Source organism: Harpegnathos saltator, unplaced genomic scaffold (assembly GCF_003227715.2).
Source record: "Harpegnathos saltator strain DR-91 unplaced genomic scaffold, Hsal_v8.6 scaffold111, whole genome shotgun sequence".
In the NCBI taxonomy this organism is placed as follows: Eukaryota; Metazoa; Arthropoda; class Insecta; order Hymenoptera; family Formicidae; genus Harpegnathos; species Harpegnathos saltator.
The window spans coordinates 733,208-751,453 of record NW_020229886.1 but is presented as its reverse complement, the minus strand read 5'-3'; the positions used below and the strand labels follow the sequence as shown (position 1 = coordinate 751,453).

At 32.5% G+C, this 18,246-nt stretch overlaps 1 protein-coding gene across 2 annotated transcripts; it reads right to left on the bottom strand.

Annotated features, from left to right (window-relative positions):
- Positions 1 to 6,104: 6,104 nt before the first annotated feature.
- On the bottom strand, positions 6,105 to 16,367 carry AP-1sigma (AP-1 complex subunit sigma-2). 2 transcript variants are annotated; one of them, XM_011138490.3, is made up of 5 exons: positions 15,981 to 16,365; positions 15,723 to 15,901; positions 15,356 to 15,464; positions 15,143 to 15,280; positions 6,105 to 8,595 (listed from the first exon to the last, which is right to left on the bottom strand). In XM_011138490.3, the coding sequence occupies exons 1-5, from the start codon at positions 15,981 to 15,983 to the stop codon at positions 8,551 to 8,553; spliced, it is 474 nt and encodes a 157-aa protein (XP_011136792.1). In that variant the 5' UTR covers positions 15,984 to 16,365; the 3' UTR covers positions 6,105 to 8,550. The 2 variants fall into 2 exon arrangements, with proteins under 2 accessions (XP_011136792.1, XP_011136793.1); XM_011138491.3 differs by lacking the exon at positions 6,105 to 8,595 and adding an exon at positions 9,250 to 10,129 and having other exon boundaries at positions 15,981 to 16,367.
- Between the last annotated feature and the right edge of the window lie 1,879 nt (positions 16,368 to 18,246).

Here is an 18,246-nt window from a genome sequence, read left to right as displayed (position 1 = left end):
TTTTTCATTCGTCACCTATTTTTATCAATATAAATCATAAATCCTATGCTTATCACCTCTCCATATGTTACTATTCTCTAATTACTTGATCATAATTGCCCGCTTTTTTGTGATCAAGTGATCACAGAATGGTGATACATGAAGAAATAATATGCACAGGATAAAAATAATAGGTGACAAATGAGAAGTCTTAGTGTATTTTATAACAAATAAAGAAATGGTTATATAACGATTACATAATTTATATTCTACTTTTATTGCATTTAAATAACTATTATATCACTGTTATGCAATTCATATAACTGTTATATAACTTTTTAATAATAAATGAAACAGTTATGTAACATTTTAATAACATGTTACGTTTGTGTTATATAACTGCAACTTTCTATAAGTGGGAAATTATAACTAACATGTATGTTACATGTAACTTTCACATTATATTACCTGTTACATTATGTTATATTACGACAATGTAACTGATATGTACCTGTGTTTGCAGGGTCCTTTCACGTTTTCAAACAACTACACCCAAAAGCATTCCGATAATTTTCGAACGGCTAGTGCATATTAAAGGACATACGAGTGGTGTTTTCGAATACAGCTCAGCTATTGAAGTGCATCGCGCGGGTGCGTCCGGAGTTGTACACAAAAGAAAATTCCTGCTACATGATAACGTAACACCTTACAATGCAGCAGTTTTTATCGTCAGTTTTCAGCAAAAAAATATCTGTTACTGTGCTACACTACCCACCGTATTCGCTGGATTTGACACCGACGGATTTTTGTTTCCAAAGTTGAAATCGGAGCTAAAAGGACAACGATTCGACGATATCAGGACGAAATAACACAACGTGGGAGTTATGAAGCAACGGATTTCCAGTAGGCTCAGGAGCGGCTGGCGGAATGATGTATACTTTATTTATACAAGGGTCATATGTAGAATAATTAGTAATACATACTAGTAATACCGTACTTTCTATTTTATTTATGAGCTTAGCCCTAAAACTTTATAGCCATGTAAATCTACCATGTAAGCTATGTAAATCATACAAGAGCGTGTCCACACACACAAAAATGTTACTCGACGCGCAGAGGTCGAAGGTCGCCGCAGGTGCTTTGGTGCGCTAAAGGTTACACGCTCTGACCCAACGCGTAGGTTTATGACGCACTCGCACTCACATAACAACAGTTCTTGATAGGACATGAACATATTGACCGATGTCGCCCACCGTTTCTAATTTTGCCAAATTATTCGGAGCGCGAGACAGAAGAAAAAACAGAGAAAAAGGAATTTACGAGGTTAGGGTAAGTCCGGGATAGATGGGCATAGGGGATAGATGGTCAATTGCTATAAATTTGTTAATATTGGGTGAGTGCAAAAGTTCGTGCGGAGTTTCAATAGATGGAGTTATAAGCGTCGTAAAGTGTTGTCATTAATACTTCCATCTACATATTATATAACGTTGGAAAGGTGACGTCTTCAGCTGTTATTAAAAAAAAAATCATTTGTTTTCATATAAACTGCTTCGAGAAATATCACTTTAAAAATGAGTATCGATAAGATGCATTTACGGCATGTTATGCTTTACGAGTTTCGAAAGGGAATAAACGTTGCCGCAGCCGTAAAAAACATTCAGGATGAAGCACCAGCTAAACGAACTGTGGAAAAATGGTTTGCTAAATTTCGGCGCGGAGAATTTAACCTTGAAGACGAGCCACGCTCTGGTCGACCTTCTGACATTGATGACGATGTTTTGCGTACTTTAGTGCTCAATAATCCGCGAATTTCAACAGAAGAAGTTGCTACAGCACTAAACGTTGACCGATCAACCGCTTTTCGGCGTTTAAAAAAGATGGGATTCGATTTGAAGCTCGATATATGAGTGCCCCATTTGCTGACCGAGAAGAACAAAATCAAGCGAATTTCTGCAGCCGTTTCTTTACTCGGGCGACTCAATAACGAGTCGTTTTTGGATCGACTAGTGACGGGCGATGAGAAATGGGTCCTCTACAACAATGTTCAGCGCAAACGGACATGGAAACAATCAGGTGAGCATGGTGACGCAACGCCAAAGGCCAGTTTGCACCCGATGAAGGTGATGCTCTCTGTTTGGTGGGATTGCAAGGGCATAATCTATTTCGAGCTTCTCCCCGCTGGCGAAACGATTGATTCGGACAAGTACTGTCGCCAATTAACCAATCTGAATCGAGAAATAAAAGAGAAACGTCCGATTTTATCAAATCGCAAGGGAGTCGTCTTTCATCACGACAACGCCAGACCACACGTTTCGAAAAAGACGCTGCGCAAACTGAAAAGCCTGAAATGGGATGTCTTAACGCATCCACCGTATTCTCCTGATATCGCACCATCTGACTATCACTTGTTCCGGTCATTGCAAAATTATTTAAATGGAAAAAACTTTGACTCTTTGGAGGCCTTAAAAAACGACGTCTCTTCGTTCTTCGAATCTAAACCGCGCAGTTTTTATGATCGAGGCATCCGTATGCTGCCAGAACGTTGGGAAAAGATTATAGAAAACGATGGAGAATATATCATTGATTGAATAAAAATTTTTGTTTGCCTAATCACTGTGTGACTTTTACTCACAAACTCCGCACGAACTTTTGCACTCACCCAATATATGCTAGGCGGCAGCGCTGGTCAGTTGTGAGTTGGATGTACCACGAGTGTGTTCCATCCTGATGCCTAGAAACACTACTATTGTAAGTAAATAAATGTAAATAAACGTTTTATGTTTCTATTAACCTCCAAAATGTTCCGCACGTCGGAAAAATACCTTGCGGATACGGTTTATTTGAGTTGTTGATAGTACGGTTGATTATAAGTTACAATATTAGACCTGAGCTTAAACGACTAAAAAACATCGTATTTTCATATTTAATCTCGAAATTCGTCACCGAGACTACGTTTCACGCGGTATATGCATTTTTACGCGAACTCTCCAAAAGGGGATAGATGGTATATTTTTTTCAGGACAGCATTTTTTTAGATGGACAGAGCATTTTTTTAGATGGGGGCAGCCTTAGCGAGAAATAGCAAGCAATGGATATTGGATCGACATTTTCTATATATATATATATTCGACTGTCATTTTTCCCTGGTACCTAACATTAAATGTCAAATTTGTCAACACCGATCGGTCAATCGGAGTTGGAGGCAGGTATGGTGTCCCTCGACCCTATGAAAATACGATGTTGTCGTATACGCCTGTAAAACGCCTGTAAAACAATCGAAACCGATGACAGGCATATACGCATACGCATATGGGCGTACTGTACAGCGCGAGAGAAGCGAAGAAGGAGAAGTGGTGGGAGACGTTCCGATGTTGCATCCTTATCGCACGTCACACGATCGAAAGAGAAAGCATTACCAGACGTGGTACGGTTAATGGTGTCCCCAATAGTTGTCTCACTCTCTCTACGCTTGAATGCAGGCAATATGAGTGAGACAGCTATAGAGACACCGCGCTATAGGTGTCTCGCTCGCTCTAATAGCCATATATCGCGCTTTCCTCTTTTCTTAGCAGAAATGCCGATTAAGGAGGCAATTCTGTCTGTAGACCAGAAAAATAAGCTATTTTCGCGAATTTTTTTTTTTCGGAAGCTAAGCAGACGATTGATTTCAAACTTGATAAAAATAATAATATATATTTTATTGATGAGAATGAATTTTTATGGCGTTATAAAATAGAAAAGCGTGATACATTTTTTATGCCGTAAGATATGTCAAATTGCGAGCATAAATGGCATTGGCTATTACAGCGAATGAGACACCTATAGAGATAGCGCGGTGCATATAAAAAATTAATATTTTTTTATTTCGCTAGTTCACACGATACATAGACATGTTTCGAATATGTAATTAGATGCTGAAGTCGACCGATCGACTTTTTTATATAAAAAAAAGTTTTTTCTCTGATTTCAGGAAATGCTATATAGCGTCTCGTTATTATTATTGTAATTTTTATTATTATTAAATGTCTCCTAATTTTTTTTATATTTTCAAGAGCGGAACCTATAATTTAAGTAGCATTTTAAGGAAGATGTTGCATTTATTCTCCCTCCTTCTCGTAGTCTTTTCAAAAGTAAAGATATGTTGCGTCTAAAAAGAATTGCACAATTTGACATATCTTACGGCATAAAATAAGTTTTTTCGTAAATTTCATGAAATATCGTTTTCTTGCAAATAAAATATTCTTAACGTAAAATCATCGATATTTATGACGATTTTTCAAATATAATTTTTAAATGCCTTAAAATATTAAAAAAGTAGTTCGTTTTTTATTTCCTTAATTCAAACGAGTTAGCGGCAAGTTCGTAGATTAATTATTTTACTTGCCTTTTTGTCCCAGTCTACCGTATTTCGAAATTTTATAGGAACCGTGAAACGGCGCGCGCCTAAACACGTCACGTTATTTTTTGTATATTTGCTACATTATTATTTATATAACGCTATAAAAATTCATTCTCATCAATAAAATATATATTATTATTTTTATCAAGTTTGAAATCAATCGTCTGCTTAGTTTTCGAAAAAAAAAATTCGCGAAAATAGCTTATTTTTCTGGCCTATAGACAGGATTGCCTCCTTGATCGGCATTTCTGCTAAGAAAAGAGGAAAGCGCGATATATGGCTATTAGAGCGAGCGAGACACCTATAGAGACAGCGCGGTGTCTCTATAGCTGTCTCACTCATATTGCCTGCATTCAAGCGTAGAGAGAGTGAGACAGTTATTGGGGACACCATTAACCGTACCATGTCTGGTAATGCTTTCTCTCTCGTTCGTGCGACGTGCGATAAGGGTGCAACATCGGAACGTCTCCCACCACTTCTCCCTCTTCGCTTCTCTCGCGCTGTACAGTACGCCCATATGCATATGCGTATATGCCTGTCATGGCTTTCGATTGTTTTACAGGCGTATACGACATCGCCGAGGGACACCATACCTGCCTCTGAGTGTACCATGGATAGGTGTGTTTCTTCTTCATACACAGAAACACTGTTATTATGAGTAAATAAATGTTTTATGTTTCTATTAACCTCCTATTAAATGTTTTACACGTTGGAATAATACCTTGCGAATACGGTTTATTTTGAGTTATAACATTAGACTTAGGTTTAAACGACTAAAAAACATTGTATTTAACCTAAAAATTCATTATCGAGATGACGTATGTCCAACTATCCCTTGACATATGACCATCTAACCTGGAAACTTGATCATCTATCTCTCACAGAATATTTTTAATATTTCGTTATTTTTGGCGTCTCATGAATTTTTTTTTACAAAAATTCTGCTGTACCTTCAACATTAATCTCTACTAAATGTATTAATATGTTGTTGAGCATTTATTGCATTAATACGGATGAGTTATTTCCAATTAAAAAAATTACGTTCATCTATCCCGGACTTACCCTAATTGTGTGTGTGTGTGTGTGTGTGCGTGCGTGTGTATGTGTGTGTATGTGTGTTCATACGTATACAGCGATCATCGTGAGCGGTGATGATGTAGAATGTGCAGGCTGACCGTAATCAATATCGCCTCTGTTAGGTTTTGAATTCAATATGCAGGACGGCTTGCTCTAAACCTTGATCAAGCTAATCGATGATTGACTCAGTTGACAGAATTAATGTGGGACGTCGAAAACGATTTCTTCTTGGTTTGGAACGAACAAGAAATTCTCGTTTTCCCTTTTTGCAAACTATATTTAAAATTGCTCAGTCGAGTATTGTAACTAGAGTTACAAGACGTAGCTAACACTAAAAATGTCTAGCTTATTATTATTTTTCAAAAAATATATTTTTACAAACTGCATTTCCACTTCTTTTTAAAGTCCACTTGGATTTTCTAATTTTCATATCTACCATCTACTCACCTTAATCACAACTATGCTCCATTTTATTAATACGCGTGGAATTATTTCTTTTGATTATTATTAGACGAAAGGTGATTAAAAATTACTGTTGGCATTTCATCAAAGTTAATTATCGATTACATTAATCGAAGTTCCAGGAGTCGCCTCGCAATCAAAGATGCACTGAAGATAGGTCAAACACACATCACAAGGTGCACAAACATGAAAAACATAATTACATGCGAGATGTTTTTTTTTCCTTTAATACATTTTATTCATCTTGGACGGAGCACAAAGCATCGTCTTTTGTCAATGCAACATTTGGTCTTAATATATAATACATATTTCATGTTCTTAACGTCTTATTTATAGTCTTATGGTCTGTTCTATCCTTTTGTCGAATACCAATACGGCGGGAATAGCAAAGTGAAGATAACTTAACAACTACTTTTGATTCATTTCCGGGAAAAAAAAAATATATATATATATACTAATGCTAAACGTTGATCCGTAAGCTTAATGCAAATAAGTATAACATTTCGCTTACGTAATTTTAATAGAGTACAAAATGTGTTAAATGTAGGTTGTGATGTTAAGTGTTGCTGGTTGTAAGAAGAAAAGGAGAAAACGCGAAAAATAAGATAAGGAGCCTTGAAACGTAAAACGATCTTAAGTACGTTAACGTAGTCTAATATTATTCAAATATCGATATTCACATGTGTGTATGTGTGTGTGTGTGTGTGTGTGTATATGTGTGTGTGTGTGTGTGTGTCTAACAAATTTTAATAAAGTTATATAAAAAGACAGAGGGATATACTGTAAAGCTTTTTTTTTATATTGTTTAATACTATAACATCTCCCTCCTCGAGTTTTTGTCAATTTTCAATCTACATGATAGCGAGACAGAAATACTGTTCGTAAACACATAAGATTGAAAATCGGATATGTGTATGTTATATGTTAGTATAATATATGTTACGCGCGTGTCGTGACACATGTAAATGCTACAAGCGATTATTTTAGTACATACTTAACTTATTGTCTGATCTTTGATACGGCGAGTATCTTGTGAGCGTAGAAATTGAGATTTCCAATACAAATTGTATATATTTCAATCGCACAATTCAACGACAACGATTTACGTTAAAAAATATCTCGATTTCAACAATTGGATATTGGAAAATTGATAACCTTTGTCCCTCCGCTACGCCACATGTATGCACGTTTCAAGCTTCACAAAAATACGATATGATTCTACAATGGGAATACGCATTATTGTACTTGACTTTTCAACAAATTATTGCCAGGAAAATGAATTTAACGAGCTTCGTATAACTTGTGTGGGCGCGTGCATATGCAAGGTATAATAAAGATATAATCATACATAATGAAGAGATAGAGAGAATGTAAATACCAAAATGATAAAATATTTCGTAAATAACATACAGAAAGTACAAAACATCGCGTATGCAATAATAACATTATCGACAATAATAAGAACGTTACGTACTTTGATATTTACTAATAAATTGCCTCGAATATACCGTTAAATGTCAGCTATTGATTCCCATCTTTCTCCAGTACGCAGTCCGTATATCTCTCAATACATTCCAACAGAGCTTGCCTCCGTTGGTATAGATAGTACTACAGATTATATCCCACTTTGCTCTTTAACATTAATTAAAAATGGGACGACATTTATCTTATTGTAGAACACACTATTACAGCATTGTAGCGTATCTACATATGTAGGTTCAGAGAAATACCCGGAATTTCATTAATGATATATTATGTAATACAGAATATATGATATTTAATTAACAATACATCACATCTCGCGTAACAAGTGATTGTGTATAAACAAAGTTTTAAACCTGATTCGAATAGCTTATATGTAACTTCACTTCACCTAACTATAACGTCTCATATTATTATATAAGTACAAAATTTCCGCTATTACTTTCTTTCGTAAAAACAACGTTGGTAAAATCAAGAGAAGCATAAGAGATATATAAGAGCCTTAAACGAAAACTTACTTATCTATTTTATATGATATGTCAAAAAAGCATAGAATTTTTACATTATCGCGTTGATAATTCTAAAATATTTTGTTCTTACATTTTCTTCTCTTACTCAATAAAAAACAAATTCTCAAATTGTATATTTTGCTACTTAAGACAGGTGTTTTCTTTTTTTTTGTTCTTTTTTTGAGAGACACGAAAATAGAAAATAGTTGGATAACAAATTTGCTTATTTGCTACATTAGAACATGCTTAGTTGTGTCATTCTATCATTTATTGATGCAAATCAATAAATGGCTAATAAAGTGGCTAATAGGAGTAATATGTAAAAAAACACATGAAATGTATCAAAGTCAAAGAGATATGTAGCCTCAAAAAATATGGAATGATTTATATATGTGTCTGTGTTTCTGGACTATATAATAATATAATATATAAAGATAATATAAATTCTGGACTGTATAATAATAATATATAAAGATAATATAAATTTGACAAATGCGAATATACCTGCATCGAAAACGTACATACATATATTTATCTTGTTCTTCGAGTCAAAACAACAAGACAAGTTGCGTCAACGTAGAGCAGTAGAATAAAAGTGCAGGAATGTACACTTACGATTAATTATATACGTCTTAAAAAATATTATCCCAGTCCGTGATCTTCGAAAAATCCCTGAGGAGTTTCTTCCTGCAACAAACACGAAGAAGAACAAGTTTATCGGCGTTACACCCAAAGCATCTTACAATAATATGAACAGGGATCAATTACTTTGACGCTGCACTTTATAAAAGTTGTTTTACAAAAAAGAAAAATTAAAATATTATATATATATATATATACACATATATATAAACGTATATATACACGTACCTACTTTATAATAAATTCTCTTCTTGAAGCAGCTTCAAATGGTGAACTGAACCCTTTTCATATAAGCAAGTACCTTTATACTTGTGTATGGGTAATAGAACAAGCGCATATTTATTTTGATTGTTTTGACTTAAATCTCAAGCGACAGCAAAAATTGCTTATTTTTACATGCAACATGATTGTGGAGTATCCTCGTGATGTGATGGGGGAAATGAATGCAATTCGTAGAGAAATTCAGGACGCATATATATAAAGAAAATATCTAGCTTACAGAGCTAACGAAAGCTTATAGATTTTTATGGATTTCGCACGGTTACCATTAAATAACCCAGTAAACAATCAACTTTTAACAAATTTGAGATGCACTGGAGTGCTACTTTTACCTGGGATTTGTGTTTGAATTTGATTAGTAGGCTGATGACAGAAAAAGGTGTATTATGTGCGCGTTCATTTTCAAGTACACTAAAGATTATATTCTATATATTTATTACTAGTACACTTAGCATATCGATATATGACATTAAAAATTGACATTGCTACTTATGTATAACATATACATATATGTATACGCGTGCGTGTGTATGTGTGTGTGTGTGTGTGTGTGTGTGTAATGTGTATAAAGGTAAATTTTTGAATTGCTAATTAAAGTAATGTTTTTAAGTAAATAGAGATAGATGTGTGTATATATATATATATATATATGCGTGTGTGCACACACACGTGTGTATATATCTTCTATTATATGTAGTCGCATTAATACTGACGCTCTTCAAAATACAGCACATATACAATCTTCTCATAAAAATAACTTATTGATACAGACAGTTTTATTGCCAAAGTTGAAGATTAATGTATGGCGCATAACGTCGTTTCCATAGTAGTACGTACGTTATAATTAAGATTTCAGCCTTTGGTTAGTAACATAACATTTTGTTCGATACATAGAAGATTATCCTCTTGATATAAAAATATGTTGTTATACATAGAATGTTTTAGGCATCGTGTTTTTTCGTTCTTCCTTTTTTTATTCATTTTCTCCTTTTGTAAGAAGCTTATCTAGTCATCTGTGAATTTTCATCATGGTAAATTATCGAATTTGTCAGGAGACTTTTAGTCGAAAGAAAAAATGCATGATGCCTGGAACGTTCTGTGTACGATTAGTAGAGTTGACTTGAAAATTTATATAACACAGTGGAGCCGTAACTTTTTGTTTTGGCATCATGCAGTGGGAAAGCCTTTTCTGGTTTTTCAGCCGATCGTATGGGTCGATATTTTGTCCGTGAAGCTCATGCAAAGTACGAAGTACCTATAAAAGCCCTATCTCCCGCAGAGCACCTTCCACAGCTTCATCCTTACACAACAAACAAAGAAAATCTAACTAGTCTTCGCTAAACTTCTATTTCCGTATCCGTATCTACCGTGGATTTAATATACATAGTACGTTGTAGTGTTATAAACATTTCAAATGTCAAACAAACAACATATCAACTCTTCACACACATTAGCACAATAGATTCCAACAGTATTTTCTCAAAACTTATTATTAAAATATGATACGTATTAAAATATGATCACAAAGTCTCTCTAAAGTTACGGAGAGCATTGTTATTGTCATAATAAAAGTAATATTTAGCATATAATCTGTTACGACATTATAGCATTTACGTGTTTCATCTTTGTAATTCATGATATTTCGTTTCAGTTTCTTCAAAAAATTATGCAAAGAAAGTAAATTTCTCAAGATATATATAAATATAATCGATTGCAGATTTTTAATAAAATATAGAATCTACATATTTCATCAAATACACACACAGGACGAGGCATTTGCAACGTAATAGAGAGGTATCTCCAGACCTTAAACTTAAGAAAACAAAGTATGTAAACCTCAACCGATCATTAATTTTAAAACTTCAATATTTATCTAAGCACTTGATATATCAAATGGTTTTCAAAATTTGCTTCTACAATCGATATTCCCAAAATGAACATTTTTCACGTCTGAAATGCCTCTCTTACACACACACACATCACACACACATTCACGCGTACACATACGTGCACAGATTGTATAAAAAAGCTAATAACACAAAGACTCAGAAGTTACCATCTCACCCAGACTCGCTACATTTTATTATAATAAATAACACGATATATCTACATTTTATTATAATAAATAATATGTATGTTATTAGTCATGACAGAATAGTCGAATGTATTTCGTTCAGCACATATGGCTGGATGGTCTTACAAAGGCCAATCATAAGAGATGCACTAACTTCTAAGCCCTGCTGATATCATACTATAAAACTACGAGAAATTTTTATGGAACTCGATATCGTTATGGAGAATAATAGAATCGTCACATATCCGGAAAACAGAAACATGAAACACAAATGTTACAAAATAAATACAATTGTTGAAAAATATTTATTAAATTCTGGAGATATATACATATACATATCAACACACTCTCTACTTATAAACATAATAATACACTTCTCATTTATTCTAGTTTAGTGGCGGAGCACACAACCACATGATTATAATCTAAGGAATAATCGATTAATCTATAGAGACCTGGATACTAAATTTAAACTATTAATATGGCAATATATATATATATGTTAATACCATTCTTATTATTATTATTAGAGAAAGTACAAGTGCATAAGTCATTGCATTGGTGCCATGCTTCTTTTGTACAAATTCGACGGACATACAGTCATATGGCAATTAACAGCAGATCGCGGATTAGCGTACCTAAGTTGCTGAATTTGTAATGAGAGCCGTTATATTAATCTTTCTCTTTTACACATTCGTGTTTATTCACTATTTGGTGCTTTGGTTGTCTCCACCGTACAGGTCTTTATTATTCATTATCTGTTATTACACTGATAATTTGAATGAGAAGGTCCAGGTGAAAATGGCAGCTGGGGCTCGATTCCTGACGGCGTGCGAATGAGATACGCATGCGAAAATCTATATTATATGTAACGTGATCTGTACATTTTCGCATATGCATCTCACTCGCACGCCATCAGTAATCGAGCCCCTGGGGGGAATATATACAAGGCATTGCGATTTAAAATCAGACGTCTTGAAAATTGAAGAAAACAAAAGAAAGCTATTTATATCAATGCTGTAATTGGATTTTCTTTGGGAACATTATTGTCGTTCATAAATGTATTAGTATGGCAAGAATAATCAAAATAATATGAATAAAAGTACAAGTACCTTTTCCTTCTTTTCACGTTTATCGCGTATTGCGATTACTGACACCCGAACGTATCGGTTGAGCAAATCCGCGATCTAATTATTAGTAACATTTTCCATTCGCTTTTAGAATGTCTTGTCATTTTGTCAATATCGCATGCACATAGTTTGCTTCGAATTCTAACTGTATAAATGGATGGATAATGGAGAGGAACGTAGTTAAGGTATTCGAAATATGCAAAATAAAATCAACTATTATGCGCAATATTATGATCGTCATACTGGACACTATTATTTCCTACGTTAATGATGTTGAAAAAAAAAAATATCAGAAATAGTTATGTGTGTGCTATGAGATTGTACTAAACTTTCCAAATATTTTCATATACCGTCGATAAATATTAATATAAATGTAGAGTATTCTTCTTATTTAATATCTTCCATTTAGCTAAATATTTCCCAATCTGAGATAATCTAGGTGCAATAAAAATTGTTAACAGCACAATATTTTTTGCTACATTTTATCCATTTAAATATAAGAACAAAACAAATCTAGCAATGCTTAGCAAAATCTTCAGATATTAACAAAACACCAGTTCGGGAAAAAGCTATCAGTAGACTAGAATAAGTAAGATGTATATATGTGTATATATATACTTTCCCCGTACTACTATTAAATTATTTAAATGGCATATTATAGGTAATCTTGAAAACAACACATCCTTATTAATATACAGTATACAATGCTTACGCTTGAGAAACTTCAAACGTTAGATAAACTATACAAGATATATTTCTTCTCACACTTATTCTCTCTAATACTATAATCTATTTATAAATTTCGAATACGTTCATTTTGATTATTGCAAAATTTCAGCCATGATTAACTGTTGTACCAATTCAGAATTAACAAATAAATTTTGCTCTATCTATAACACTCCGCAATAGTTTATTTTATATAAAATCTATATGCAAGAGAAGTTTTAAATCAATTATTATCTGAGCAAATGTATAAAGAAAAGCATCTCTTATATTATACAAAGAATCTGAGTATGTTTGCTTATCTATAGAACTTATCATATGGAACGTTCTGTATTATTTTACGGAGCAACCATAATTAGGGAAATATTTAAAAAAATTAGCGAATTATGCATGTCATATGATAAGATGAATTATTTTATTTTGACAAAGTTTTATTTGAAATATCTGAATTTCTCAACAATCTTTTGCTCGCGTCTATATGACGCACATTGATTCGCTATTTTTTTTTAATTATTATCTCACTATTTATCGCGTTTATTTGTAAAATGATACAGAACTTTACCATTCAATGTGATGAGTTCTACCTGCACACGAGTGGACATGCGCGTTGTGTCGGACACCTTGAATATTTACAGAATCAAGATTCAGTAACATCACTTTATCAAGCAAACAAAAATAATCGCAAATTATATATTTTATGTATATTATATAAAATACTTTGAATTCACGCATATTGTTTGCGAGGACGCCTTTCAACAAATAATAAAGACATGCATATTTTTTCATATTTAAATTACGACTAGTATGTATATACCTGCATAGTTACATATGAAAGCTCGAAAATTGATATAGGATTACCACAATTTGGATATTTATCAAAATGTTTATCAATGTGCAAAAACCTCGAAAATTGCTATTTATTTCGTCATATAAGTCACGCTACAATATTATTATCAAACAATTTACAGGTGCTGTTGCATAAATATTTAGTGTTGCGAGAAATAGAGACGTTAACAGTGAAACATATTATACAAGCTTGCTTAAGGATTAAATGAGAAGCGTATATGCACGCACGATTGTCTATAGAAACATTCAACATTTAACATTTAAACTTATTACAATCTTCCATTGTGAACATTGATGTTACGTTACAGATAGTATGTTGTATAGTCATGCTTAACAAAAAATAGATATAGGATAATTGCATGTTAAGTTTCAGAGAAAAGTACTCAACAGAATAAGAGAAAATAGAAAAAAATACGATGTAAGTTACTAATTTCGAAAATAATGCCCCTATATCTATAGTAATCTTTGTAAGATAACTGAAATGAAGGATAATAAGAGATAAAATATAAAAGAATATCAATTTTCTATTAAATAATAACGTTTAATAATTAATTAATAAAGTTACGTATTGTCATACGTAAAATAGCACATGTAATTATTTGTGAATATAATGTTCAGCAATCAATATTTTATATACAGGCAAAATTTTCTATATGTGTGTACACATATACACACACACATACAACATATATATATATATATATGTGTGTGTGTGTATATATATATACAAAGTGAACATAAAATATTGTCCATCATACCGTGCAATATCAAATCAGTAAAATACAAAATTTCTCAACAGAAGCTGATGTAGCTACAGATAGAATAATTATAGATGGATACATCTTATGTACATAATTATGATTATTATGCAAGAGAGGCAACATGAAAGCAAGTAGGGAACTTACATTGTTTTATACAAGCAATTATTAATATCTATAATTGTTTTCATGCATATCACATAAATATTTATATTTCTTTACAAATCTATCATTACTAGGTGTTAAATAAATAAATATCAATAAAAGTTTTTATATCTTTTAACTGTACATCAAAAGGAATTGTTTCAATACTGGTTAGGTTTCTGATATCTTACCTGTTTATTTCCATAAAAATAACAAAATATATTTAGCTATTGTTGCAGAAAATTAAAAATATATGTATAAGAAATGTATAAGAAAACTCAACCATCAATCTCTCACCTAGTTCAAATAGATTTATATTTGCTTGAATCTTGCAGTATCATGATTGTTTCATGAAAACAATGCATGGATATCAAGAATTAGCAATAGATTATAGGTCGTTTTACTATATTGGTAAATATCAATTAAATATTATACAATTTTAAGGGCATAAGTTTTCATTTGTACTATCTGTATATCAGTTTACTAAAAGAGTCCTTAATGCATTAAATGCAGTTAGTAGAGAAATAAAACGATCTAAAAATCTGGCTGTAAAAAGAATCTAAAAAGACATCTGTCCAAATACTATGCTAGTAAGGCAAAACATGTTACAATTCAAGGGGTACATCCCCGTAACTAACCTCCTGTAACAAATCCTGAGCAGCAATGGCTTTCAAAACATTTTTTTTGCTAGTTTCTTGAATCTCACCACCAACAAGTAATTCATCCAAGATAAAGTATGCCTTCTCAAAGTTGAAAATTATATCCAATTCGCATACCTAACATTATCATTATTGCAATCAGTTGAAAAGCAAGACTGCATTCCTCAACTTACAAATTTAAATTATACTTACACTGCCGAAATACTTATCCAATAATTCAACATATCGATGTATAATTTCCAAAGTGAGTAATTCATTGTCATTTTGTTCAATTGCACAACAAAAATATAAACTTGCATATCTGTAAGCATAAACATAGAATTTTATAAACAAACTAACGAAAACTTTTTACAGCCATATTATATAATAAGAGAAGTTAGAAATTAAGGTATACTGCGTGTTTCAATAGACTTATTGTTTTTAACTGAACTAATATTCACTCTGGAATCTTGTCCTATTTCTTTTTAACTTCTTTTTGTAGGATTATATACTTTTTGCACTGTAACTACAAAATGTATTAACTACTTTGGCTAAGAAAAAAATAGATCTAATGATGTACCTCTTGTAAACGACTTTGACATCCTTCCATTCTAAGAAACTCGACATCTTTGGCTTACGTGCGAGTATCGTAGTTATCAATTCACGTGTGATTTTCTTTTTCAATTTATCCGGATGAGCGACATACCATTTTTGTAACCGAAGCTTGCCTTGACGGCTGAACAGTAACATGAATTGCATCTGCAAGCGACAACAATCACCCATGACTTCCATATTCCACGATTTGCGACATACCATATTTACAATATGTACGACTTACCATATTGCTTTTGACTTTATTAATTCCTGCCTTTCAAAATTAGCACTACGCGTAGATGGTAATGAACGATCACTCGTATCAATTGTGCATAGGCAAATCTAACCGAATCGGACTCAACGGCGTATACATAAACGATTACATCAACATGTTGAATGCATGAACGGCATGAACGGGAAAGATAATCGGACGAAGCATATGAGTGAGAAAGATATGAAAAATGAGAAAGACGAAGCAGTCAACCTAAAGGATTAGGATGCACAAATTTCCTTCTCTGAAAATTAGTGATAGTTTTTAGCGCCATCTATAGTGCAACCTGATACCAAAGAGGAGCTTGAGAACGACCATTGGGCCGGTTACTATGGGACCTAATACCCGTAGTCAGGCCTTAAGCCAGCGGCACACGGTGCTTGTTTTTGTGCTGGATTGCTTGTTGGATGAAAATACTGCGGTCTGATTGGTACATTTTCATCCATCTTCGGAAATGTACCAATCAGAACGCAGTATTTTCATCCAGCAAGCAATCCAGCACGAAAACAAGCACCGTATGCTGCTGGCTTTAGAGAGGGTTAAGGGAGATTGTGGCAGATAAGTCGGAAGCCGCCATTTTGATATCAATGAATTGAATTAAGGCGCATATTTCCAAAGAGTATACGTATTGCATGTGTATTGTAAATGCGAAGAAACATATGGTAATATCTAAAATTATAAACGCAAAATTTATAAAATTTCATGATACTTCCTTTTCTACACAAAACAAAATTTGTAATACATTAACAAACATTGTTTGTTTAAAAAGTAATTATTCTATTCCTAAAGAAGTGGTTGCGTGTCCGGTGCGTATTAGAACATACATACGTTTACGAGAAATAAATAGAAATATTGTTCTAAATAACACATTAAAGAAAAAGCGAACAAAATTAATAAATTAGACAACAAAGAAAATGTATTTACACAAATAAAATAATACATGTTATGTACAATTTGCATTTATTGTATTTTATAATTATTTTTATTATATTAATCTTCATATATATTTTTATATTATTTATTTTTATTTGCTATCATTACGATATTACGTGTTTCAGAACAGAATATCCATAGTTCGGTCTTACAAGTACTGCGTTTGAATCTCGCGCAACATTTGTAGGCAAAATTTGATTGGCTGTTCCATAGTATCAACCGCCATTATGCGTAATGGTCCACCTTTCTTATTACACCCATGGTGTAAGGGCCAGAGCACAGACTTCTGCATAACGCATAATATACAACGCATAAGAGAATCAACCAATCAGAGTTCTTCATTTCTGTCCTGAGGAGGGAAATGAAGAAAACTAATTGATTGATTCTCTTATGCGTTATGCAAAAGCCTGTGCTCTTGCCCTAAGAATATAAGGTGAACCATTGCGCATAATGGCGGTTGAATGTAGCAAGAACCAATCAGAAATTTGCCCCAAAAGTAGCGCTGAATTTAAACACAGTTTTAATGAAAATGTATATTGAATAGTATTATAGATAAATGGAAATATATAAAATTATATATATGTATGTAATTATATATACATATGTAATAAAATTAATATATAAAAACGTAATAACTAATGGAAACTTGTAATATAAGTATAAAATAATGATAAGTGATTATCTATATTGAGTAATAGATATTACGCTATGTTGTAAAATGCAAAATATATTTTAAACATATAAGATAAATGTACTATATTATATTCTATGTTATAGGAAGAAGCATTTTTACATATTATATAAAAATTGTAGCTGTTAGTAATAATTGGAATACCATAAGAGAAGTTACGTAGGGAAAGATAAGAGTAAGGTGTATAAAGACGTTACAAAATTACAATATATATCGAGTTTTTTTTATTAATAAATATGTCATTTATTTATTGTTTATTACATATTTCATATAATTTTCTATTTTTTCTTAGAATATTTTTGTTTGTAATTTCTTTATTTATTTTGCGTAAACGAATATATGTCCTAGTATGCACTAAACAAGCAACAACTTCTCTTGCAAAATTGTTATTGGTTTTGTTACATATAATGTCCGTTAATCTGTTAAAAATAAATGCTTCTTTATTAAAAGTATCGCTATGAAATAATTTAAATTCTCGTTCCATAATATTAGAGGCTTCTTGAAAATCTTCTGAAGGATAAATACAATTTCCCCTGGATATAAAGGAAACCCAAAAATTAGATTGTGCATTTGGAAGAGTTTTTGTAGAACACCCTAACTCTGTAAATTTAGTTC